Source organism: Suricata suricatta, chromosome 10 (assembly GCF_006229205.1).
Source record: "Suricata suricatta isolate VVHF042 chromosome 10, meerkat_22Aug2017_6uvM2_HiC, whole genome shotgun sequence".
Lineage (NCBI taxonomy): Eukaryota > Metazoa > Chordata > Mammalia > Carnivora > Herpestidae > Suricata > Suricata suricatta.
In genome coordinates this window covers 50,258,005-50,269,177 of record NC_043709.1, presented here as the reverse complement: position 1 = coordinate 50,269,177, position 11,173 = coordinate 50,258,005, and the positions used below count along the sequence as shown (strand labels likewise).

Genomic DNA, 11,173 nt, shown 5'->3' with positions numbered 1-11,173 from the left:
AAAGACTGCACATTAGGTAATTTCTAAGAAAGTAGGTCAGGGAAAGAAGATAAAATACTAACATGCAAAAAACTGCACTCTTGATTTGCAAAATCATTCAGATCAACAACCCTACATCCTTTCAAGAGTACTGAAATATGCTTCCTTAGAAGTAAGGTGGGAGATTCTCTGAGAAATTTAGCCTTATGCCCAACTACAATTCCGTCTGTAAAATGGGAGAATATAGGGCTTAGAGACTGTCTGTAAAATGGGTGAATATGGGGCTTTCCTCCCAAGAACTCCAGTTAGTGACGCTGTCTTCCAGCACTTGGTGCATGACAGCTGTGTGGGCATGATATAGGCCAACACATTCTTCCTGACAGTATTCTTTGCAAGAAAGAGCTCTAGTTTGAAATTTCACACTCTGTTAGACCTTGGAACCAAAATTTATATGATCTGCATGAATAGACTGGGTGCAAAAGATCACCAAGTCCAAAAGCAGGAAACTCACACCTATCTATTCTGCCCACTAAATATTTTTATATGGAAATACCAATGGTAATCCAGCCAACTAATCCAAAACCAAGCTCATTATTCCTCCCCCCTTTTTAAAAATTTTTTTAAATGTTTATTTTTGAGAGAGAGAGAGCATGAGCAGGGGAGGAATAGAGAGAGAGGGACACAGAATCCAAAGCTGGCTTCAGGCTCTGAGCTGTCAGCACAGAGCCCAGTGCGGGGCTCAAACCATGAACTTTGAACCTCGAGCTCATGACCTGAACCAAAGACAGACAGTTAACTGACTGAGCTACCCAGGCACCTCTCATTATTTCCCTTTTGAACCTACTCTTCTTGCTGTAATTCTTATTTGACACCCTGGCCAGAATCTAAAATTCATCTAATCCTCACAATTTATTTTCACATTAACCTATCAGTGCAATTTCCTAAAAATTTCTGAAATCTGTCCTCCTGACAACTACCATCCCTTTTCTTTTCTTCATTAATTTATTCAACAAATATGCATCTGACACTGTACTAAGTGTTGCGGATACAATGGGTAGTAACAGGAACATGGACGGTCCCTCATGGAAGACAGTGGGGAACAATCGAACAACCAAATAAATAAATGCATAGTTGCTAACTGAAGCAAGGGCTGTGAAAGAAGAGAATAAGAAGTTAGGAGAGCTCTAAAAAGAAGGCTGGTCTCATTTCAGGGGTCAAGGATAGCTTCCCTCTGTCTGATATCATTCCTCACCTGGACTCTCGCTAGCTTCTTAGCCCTGCCTGAATCTTGCTTCCATACCACTCTTTAATCCCTAATCCACTTACTCCACTGTTGAAAATGGTATTATAGGCACTCCATATAATAAGTCTATAATATTCAGGTATATCAATACTATATTCATGTTATATTTAATTAACATCTATCTCTCTAACCAAACTATAAACTAATAAGGGCAGAAGTTGTATCTATTTTGCGTCTTGTTTGTACCCCACAGTCTAGCACACTGTTTAGCTCATAAAAGGTTTTCAAAAAATATTTATTGAGTGAATAATACATGTAAGAGTTTTCTACAACGTAACTCTGTTTAAGAACTATCAAGTCATGTCAAGTCCTTTTTTTTAAGTTTATTTGAGAGAGAACATAAGTGGAGGAGGGACCGAGAGAGAGTGGGAGAGAGAATCCCAAACAGGAACCATGTCATCAGCACAGACTCTGACATGGAGCTTGATCCCACAAACCATGAGATCATGACCTGAGCCAAAATCTGGAGTCAGACACTCAACTGACCGAGCCACACAGGCACTCCCATGTCCCATCCTTTAAAAAATAATTATGTGTTGTTTTGCTTGAAATAAACTAATAATAAACTGATTTATTCTCTCAGAATATGTGCTTTCTAAAAAGTTTGATGTTTCTATTGTTTTAGTCAAGTTTTAGAAAAACAAGTAATTCTCACTGAGTTTGTACTACTTAGATAGCTAAGGAGATGATAAACTAAAGCAAGAGAGCTAACCCTAAAATTTCTTTTTTTTCCTTTTATAGTTTATTGTCAAGTTGGTTTCCGTATAACACGTAGTGCTCATCCCAACAACTGTCCTCCTTCATGCCCATCACCCCTTGTCCCCTCTCCCCCACCCCAACACTAAAATCTCTTAATAGACTGCTTTTTTACCATTAGACCCTACTATGAAATTACATATACATAAATATTTTGTATAGCGACAGATAAGCAAATTTATCTAATATATTCTGAATACTAATTATTTTCCATAGTATACATACTTCAAACACATAAAATATATATATTAATATTGACAGAATAGCTAAGTTATGAGGTTAATGACAAAATATTTACTCTGAATTACATTTGTATACTCTATAATTTCATGGTTTCATTAGAAGACAGAAATCCAGAGCACCCCTATCTATTGTATTTAGTCTACCCCCAAATTCTCATCTTATCATCTTACCTCAGCATCAAAAGACATCTCAACTAAAGTTGAATCATCCACCAACTGGGTATCAAACACAGGGCAAGATTTTGGAATCTGAGGTTTACTAGTTAAAATTACCAAAAGATTAAATAATGTTCCCCTGGAAAAAAAATAAAAGGCAATTAATGAATAAAGTTTACAAAGAAAAACAGTAAAGCCAGTTGGCAGACACTGAATATAATTACATTTAAAATTTTAAAGCATTAGGGCACCTGGGTGGCTCAGTCAGTTAAGCATTTGACTTCAGCTCACATCATGGTCTCATGGTTTATGGGTTTAAGCCCCACATCAGACTCTGTGCTGGTGTTGTAGAGCCTGCTTAAAATTCTCTCTCTCTCTCTCTCTCTCTCTCTCTTTCTCCCCTTTTCTCATTTGTGTCCTCTTTCTCTCAAAATAAATAAATAAACTTTAAAAAACCATATTATGTATATGTGACACATGCATATTATTTTTTTTAAGTATAAAATACTGCAGACCATTCTTGACTGAACTTTTAGATCCTTGGGCAATCAGACAATTAAGTAGTGATAAAAAATCTAAATCAAAATATAATTTCTTGGTATTTTGGCTCAAAGCAAGTATAGCTCTAGAAGTTCACAAAGCTTAGGAAGCTTAGTAAGTCTGGACTTAAGGGAAATTTAGGAAATTTCAGTTAAAGCTTCCCCCACCCCAAGGGCTTTTTATGGTCTGTTAATTCCAGGCAACATTATCGTAAAAAAAAATGGATTATTTGGTTGAAAGAGGCATAGTAAATAAACCAAATTTAAACCAAATTCATTGGATATCTTTACTACTGGACTTCTCAGAGGCTTTAATATGCTCACATGCACTGTATATCTCTGAGACAAAGGAACTGCCATATGAAACACTTCTTAAAATGCTTATTTGAACATACATTTTTTTGACAATGAAACCCTTTTAAAAATTTTTTGGTTGAAATATAGTTAACATATTAGCTTCAGGTGTATAACATAGTGATTTAGCAGTTATATGCATTATCAAATGCTTACCATGATTAGCTACCATCTGTCACCATACAAAGTTATTACAATATGATTAACTATATTCCTTATGCCATTCTTTTCATCCCCATGACTTATTTTGTAGCCAGAAATTTGTACCTCTTAATCCTCTTCACCTATTTTACCCATCCCTCCACCCCCCTCCCATCCAGCAACCACTAGTTTCTTCTCTGTATTTGTGAGTCAATTTCTCTTTCTGTTATTTGTTTGTTTGTTCATTTGTTTGGTTTTTAAGATTCCACATGTAAGTGAAATCATATGGTATTTGTCTTTGACTTATTTCACTTAGGATAATACCCTCTAAGTCCATCCATATTGTTACAAATGACAAGATTTCATTCTTTTTCTGGCTAAGCAGTATTCCATTTTACACATATCACCTCTTCTTTACCTAGTCATCTATGATGGATATTTAGGTTGCTTCCTTATCTTGGTATTATAAATAATGCTGCAGTAATTATAGTGCGTATGTGTCTATTGATATCTTTTTGGATTATTGTTTTCATTTTCTTTGAATAAATACCAAGAAATAGAATTACTAGATCATTTAGTACTTATATTTTTAGTTTTTTGAGGAACCTCCACACTGCTTTCCAGAGTAGCCGCACCAATTTATATTCCCAACAACAGTGCATGGGGATAGAATTATTTTTTTAACAATGCATTTCAGAGGCTTACTGTTCCACTGAAGACTGTTTGTTAATAAAACTAGTATTAAACTTTAAGTCTTTTGCTTTGAAAAGTGGTGTGCTATCCATTAATCTACACTAATAACTCAGTTAAATTGTTACTACACATTTGAACAATACACACTATTTTGAAAATAAAAAGGCAAAAAAAAAAATCACAATCCAAAGCGAGGATTCTGAGGAGACAGATTTGGTAACACCATCTTCATATGTGTTATGCATTCCATGGATGGTTGAAAAGCAGCTGAAGGCGGACTACTAGGAAAATCAGTTGCCTAAGTGAAGACAGTATCAGAGTAGCTTTAACGTACAGGAGTAGTAAAAGAATTTACAGCTAGGACTATGTAAAAATCCTCTATAACCATATGCATTCTCTTCATAATGAAGTAAAGGAGACTATAAATAATCCCTGTGTAGTAATATTTGAAGCTTCCTAATCTTTTTTTAAGTTAAAAAAAATGTTTTAACATTTACTCATTTTTGAGAGACAGAGCATGCATGGGGGAGGGGCAGAGAGAGGGAGACACAGAATCCGAAGCAGGCTCCAGGCTCTGAGCTGTCAGCACAGAGCCCAACATGGGGCTCAAACTCACCAACTGTAAGATCCTGACCTGAGCTGAAGTCTGAGCTTAAGGAGCTGAGCTACCCAGGTGCCCCGAGGTTTCCTAACCTTTTTATAATCACTTAAATCATTACCATGATTAGAAGTTCATGATTAACCAAAATTTTAATAAAAATAGAATTCCCCTCCTTTCTCCAACTCAAAAAGCAAGTCAGTTCTCATATCTGCAAAAGAAGAGTCATGTCAGCACACTTCTCAAAAAAAACAGGATATGTCCTACAGGATATTTGCTAATGTTTTATTCAGGCTATTTAAACTAGCCAATCTTACTTTTAGAAGACCCTTCCAAAATCAACAAAACATTCCATTTAGAAGTTTTTCTTGATATTAAGTTTGAAATGACATTCCATTTTCTATTATATTTAATTAAAGTCCTTTATTTTCAGCAGTAGCTTCTTTTAAAGTATCATCTATCCAGGGCTAAGGGAAGGAACTCTCAAATTTGGAGTCACTTGCTGTGATAATATATGAATTCAACCATGACAGTATTAAAATTTGAAAGGATTATGGCACATTTCAAGAAGAAATACAATGAACTGAGTTGAACTAATAAAATCTCTACCTAAGAAGAAAAATAGAGGAAAATGCTAAAATGATTAAATGCTTTTTTATTTGCTCAAATGCAATTTAATTTGGAATCCCTTCTTCCAACACTATTTAAAATCCACTAGGTTGGTAATAGAAAAAAATTTAATCTAAATGGTAGTTTTATCTCGAAAATAAAGACTTATTATGGGATTGATGTTACAGCCTTTAAAAATGGTGCCAACAGTTGTGATACTTTCATTGGTAGATTGTTATTATTTCCAATGTAAGGATTTTGAATGCATTGCAAATACATTTTTATACAGACTTTGAAAGGCAAACTCATGGTCTCATAAGGAGGTCTGTGTTATTGTGATAGGCAGAATTCTAATATGGCTTCCAAGATAGCGGTCCCCTTTCAGGTATGCCCTAAATAATCCTTTTCCCTTAAGTATGGGCAGGACCTGTGAATGTCTTAAGCTATTACTCCTGTGGTTGTTATGTTAGATGAGAAAGGTGAAGGGATTTTGCATACATAATTAAGGTTCCTAATTTGTTGACTTTTGAATTAATCAAAGGGAGATTATTCTGGGTGAGCCTGATTATCGAGTTGAGCCCTTTAAAGAGTGCATAGGCCTTCCCTGAGCTCAGAGAGAGTCTCCTGCCAAGAAGCAAATCATCATGAGTTTATAGCTATAAAGAAATTAATTCAGCCAACAGAAACCCAAAGGAGCTTGGGAGATGACCCCAAGCCTCAGAGGAGACAGCAGCCCCAGTGAACACCTTGACCGCTGCCTTCTGAAAACCAGAGCAGATGATCCAACTGATCCAAATGCCCAGATTTCCTGACCCACGGAAACTGTAGGATAAGCAATTTATAGAGTTGTAAGTCACTGAGTTTGCAGTAATATGCTACAGGATAATAGAAAACTAAGGCAGTCATATTAGACACTTAACTGTGCTAATTTATGCAATGAGTAACATGACTTGACCCTGTGCATATCAGAAGTGACTGAAAAGTTAGTATTACAACCAGACTGTATTATAGCAATATAATAGATGCACCAATGTACATGAAAAGAATTAGTTGTATCAGGAAAGAGGCTTGCTGTAGTAGAGCTCATGAGTCCAAACCAAATTAAGACAGAATAATTAAAACAACACTTTGCAGCAGAGGTTAGTAAGAGTGATGGTTTTTCAACTTGGAGAGAGAAAGGTAGGGACCAAAAGATGTACAAAAGGGTAATATGACTCTGCAATAATTCAGTGTGACAAAAGACAGAAATATAAGAAATAATCTCAACTCTCTCTCCTGGAGATTGGGGAAATGTCAGTACTTTTAACTACATAAAGAAGTATAGGGGGACCTGGGTGACTCAGTCAGTTAAGTGACCAATTTCAGCTAAGATCATGATCTAAGTTCATGAGTTCAAGCCCCACATCAGGCTCGGTACTAACAGTGCAGAGCCTGCTTGGGATTTTTTTCTCTCCCCCTCTCTCTGCCCCTTCCCTACTTGCACTCTTTCTCTCTGTCAAAATAAACAAATGAACTTAAAAAGAAAAAAAGTATACAAAAGGGGCACCTGGCTGACTCAATCAGTAGAGAGCATGGGACTCTTGATCTCAGGGTTGTAAATTTGAGCCCCACGTTGGATGTAGAGATTACTTTAAAATATATATATATATATATATATATATATATATATATACACACACACATACACACACACACACACACACACACAGAAAATAATAGAGTGTGTCTTACTTTTTCACTGTAAAGCAGGGGTCAATAAACTATGGCCTGTAGTCCAAATAACCCAGAGCCTCCTTCTACAAATAAAGCTTTATTGGAACAGAACTATGCCCATTCATTTATATATTGTCTATGACTCTTTTTCTGCTATGGTGGCTAAGTTAGCTAGTTACAACAGATGGCCTGAAAAGCCAAAAATGTTTACTCTGTGGCTTTTTAAAGAAATATTTGGCCATCATGGCATACAGTATAGTATGCCCATAGCCCCTGGCACATAGCAAGTTGCCTAAGAGATGTTAATGAATATAACCATTAACATTAATTTATAAAGTTCTCTAATAAATACCCAGAACAAATTGCTGACAGGTCTTATTCTTTTCCCTGGTTCAAATGTTTTAGAGCCCATGCTCTCATTTTTCTTCTGCCTTCTACTGGAGAAAATATAAACAGTTGATGAGAGTGGAAAAAAATTAAGATTTTAGTCAGAACATTGATCTAGCATGTAATTCATAGTCTATAAATCATATAAAAAGGTCAAGCAGATAATATGCAAAATATGCAAACATACTTTCTGGGGTAAAGAGTGCTACTGTCCCTGAGTTTACATTCTCTCTTTCTTTTAATAATAGGTATTCCTATCACCATCCAGAATTTAGCTAGGGATCTGTAGTTACATCCAATCTCTCTTGTAGCTATATATGGGCCTATGCCTACAGTTCTCATCTGCAGACTGTAAGCAGAAAAATCTTATATGCCTCATTTAAAAAGGAAATTTGCAGAGTACCTGGGTGGCTCCATCAGTTAAGCATCCAACTCTTGACTTCAGTTCAGGTCATGATCTGACAGTTTGTGGGATCAAGCCCAGCGTTGGGCCCTGCACTGACAGCATGGAGCCTCCTTGGGATTCTCTGCCCCCCTCTTTGCCCTTCTCCACTGCGCACGCACATTCTCTCTCTCAAAACAAATAAACTTACACCATAAACATTTTTGAAAAAAGGAAATTTGCTTGCTTTCTACTTCTCTTCTTACATTCCACAAGATTTAGTGAAGTCTCAGAGGTCAACCAGCTTTAAATCATCAGGACAAACATAGTAAAACAAATGATGTCAGAGCAGGGCACCTGAGTGATTCAGTTGGTTGAGCGTCTGACTTCAGCTCAGATCATGATCTTACAGCTCGTGAGTTCAAGCCCCATATCAGCCTGTGGTGACAGCTCAGAGCCTGGAGCTGGCTGCAGAGTCCATGTCTCCTCTCTCTCTGTGCTTCCCCTGCTTACTCTCTGTCTCTTTCTCTCCCTCAAAAATAATAAACAATTAAAAAAATATTTTAAAAAGATGTCAGAGCAACAAAAGGGAAGGAACCTAGGTTTCTGGCTGATCTTGTAGAAGAAAGTGTAACAATGTACTCTGGACTAGTAAATTTCTATCTTATTTTAGCATATCTTTATTATAGCAGTTTACCCTATATGTTAATAAACCCCCAACATCATTCACTCCAAAGTCTCACAGTTATGTATTAAATGAAGCTACTATAACTTCTGCATTTGCAATGTACTCTTTCTGTTGTGTGAGTATAAGGGCACTCTGTAAAATACTAGTTGAGAACCCCTGGCTTTCAATGTATGATGGGGCATTTGGTCTCTTTCAAGTTCAACAGACAATGACAAAAGATAAGATTATGCCCCCCAAAAAAAAAATCTTTGTGCCTTAATAATCCAGAGAGACAGAGAGCACTCACTATGTGCAAGTTAATCTGTTCAACACATGGGGAAGAGCACTGGGTGTTATATGGAAACCAATTTGACAATAAACTATTTTTTAAAAATCTGTTCATCACAGAAGGAAGTGGAAAGACAAAAGAGTTTAATATACTTAGAAGGAGATTGACTAGAGAAGTGAAAGAGCTATCAGTTTTGGAAGACACTCAATAGAGGAGTTAGTGGGTTGCAATTACAAGGTCCCAAAGTCATCTTCTAAAAAACCTTACTTCTTAGTTGCCAATGTATTCAGGCGTGATGACTCCGTTTCTGTTTCTCTGAACATCAGTCCTAGAGTCTGTATAATTTCAATGCATGCCCTAGAAAACAGAGAAAAAAGCATGGAAATGGCATGATTGCATTACAAGTCCAGAATTTCAGAAAATCAGTAATCCTTGATAGAACTGCTCTCAGATAATTTTATAGGAAAAAGTACAAGAAGGAAATTCTGTATATCAGATTGTCAACATTGGTTGACCACTGTGTGATTGCTATATAGTAAACACTCAGAAATATTTATTGAACCAATCAATAGCCGAATGTCAGGATTAAAAGTCATTTTCATATTTTTTATCCTTAATATTTTTTTCTGATACTCACACACTACTTTAAAATTATTTTTAATAATTTTAACTTTTTCAGGTAGGTAGTATTTGGCTCAAAATTTCAAAGGTAAAAAAGGGAGTACAGTGAAAGGTATCTTTCCTCCAGACACACCCATTTTTTTCCCCTCTGGGACAACCAATATTACTAATCTCCTGTGCAGCCTTTTTTTAAGAAGTAGAACAAAATGGGGGCACCTGCCTGGGTGACTCAGTTGGTTAATCATCTGACTTTTGATTTCAGCTCAGGTCATGATCTCACAGTTCGTGGGTTAAAACCCTGCATCAGGCTCCATACTGAGAGTGAGGAGTGGCTTGGGATTCTCCCTCTCCCCTTCTCTCTGCCCCTCCCCTGCTTGTGCTCTTTCTCTCTCTCTCAAGATAAATAAATAAACTTTAAAAAGTAGAACAAAATCAGTGCTTTTAAAAATTTATGTGAAGCAAAACTTGCAGCACCATTAATCACTAATATAGTACATATTTTGTCCAGTGCCTTCCATTTATCTTTAACACCCAAGGCGGGGAAAAATCTATGATTATCCAGTTAATACTTACACCAGCTCATCAGCCCTCTGGCTTTTATTTTGAAGTGTGCTCTTGTCTCTAGACTCTGGCAAGTACTCATATAGTTTGTTCACTAGGAAATAGAAAAGGTCACTGGTCTGTGAAAGCAAGCAGGAAAGAAGATGGTAATTAAGGTATCAGTCGGTAAAACTCTATCTTTATACATAATAAAAATATAAAGGAATTCTGTGGGGATGAAGTGAATTATAGCATCGCTCATTAATATTAGCATAATCCAAACTGAAAACACTTTTTCTTACCACCAGGGCTGGTGAGCAGAGCCAGCCCTAAAGCCTAGGCGTGAAGCTAAGAGATGCTTACTAGGCTTGGCTCTCCAATTAATCCTGGACGCCCTCCAGAAGTAGGTATATAGTCTCAGGCAACCCATTCAGTTACCTGGGGATAGTATATTAGATGCAAGCTACTATAGTTTGTGTCTTTACAAAGTAATTTGGCCTTTGTGAAGATACAATGAAATAAGGGCTAGAAAAACACTTTTAAAAATGTTTGCTTACCTAAAAGCAAACGCACTACATTGGTATAGCCTAATGAAGATGGTACTAAGAATTCTGTTAATACAGAAGATTGCCATCTCTGCCAAAATAAACACAGACTTAAGAGCGCAGGAACACATTTTTTTGTGCTTCTATGCAGTCTCTTGAGATAAATCGAGTGTGAAGTAAGCACTGACCCGGAAATCAGGCGAGTTGGTACTAATAAGAAATATAATGTCATTGCTTCTCTTTTCTGTTCCTCTCTTGTTCATTTTTTGCCCCAGGACTTTTGTTTACTAGTGACAAATTAGCCTCTGTTTAGACAGCATTGTGGGGGCTTTTATTCAGGTGCTCTGGCATGAGAAGAGGCTGAGGACGGCAGGTGGACGGAGGGACGGGGGAGAAAGAGCGGCATGTACAGCAGGCCCTCTCGGAAGTGCTGCTGTTCACTCGCTGCCCTGGTAAATTAGCACAGGGTGGCGGCCATACGCTAACTCTGGCGCCTGGTTCTTTTACGGTCCACATCCCAGCTCTGCCACGGGTTAGCTTCGTCATATTTGGCAAATCACACACACGCTCTGTGACTCAGTTTATGCCTAAAATGCAATTAATGTCACCTGAAGGGGTTGAAATGAGGTAGTTTTGTAGGGGCGCCTGGGTGGCTCAGT

The 11,173-nt window shown here is 37.1% G+C and overlaps 1 protein-coding gene and 1 long non-coding RNA gene across 12 annotated transcripts in view; one reads left to right on the top strand and one right to left on the bottom strand.

Moving 5' to 3' along the window:
• Positions 1 to 11,173, top strand: part of LOC115303548 — a 126,067-nt gene that overhangs the window by 60,859 nt on the left and 54,035 nt on the right. The gene's annotated exons all lie outside the window — the stretch shown is intronic.
• C10H12orf56 (chromosome 10 C12orf56 homolog) overlaps positions 1 to 11,173 on the bottom strand; it is a 69,888-nt gene that overhangs the window by 9,001 nt on the left and 49,714 nt on the right. For all 8 annotated transcript variants that reach the window (XR_003914115.1, XR_003914114.1, XM_029953341.1 and 5 more), the window contains exons 7-9: positions 10,003 to 10,109; positions 9,076 to 9,165; positions 2,452 to 2,575 (exon numbers count right to left, since the gene is read on the bottom strand). Coding sequence is in view for 6 of the 8 variants with exons in the window: in XM_029953341.1 (XP_029809201.1) it covers positions 2,452 to 2,575; positions 9,076 to 9,165; positions 10,003 to 10,109 (321 nt within the window). In the remaining 2 variants the exon portion in view is untranslated. The remainder of the gene's footprint in view (positions 1 to 2,451; positions 2,576 to 9,075; positions 9,166 to 10,002; positions 10,110 to 11,173) is intronic.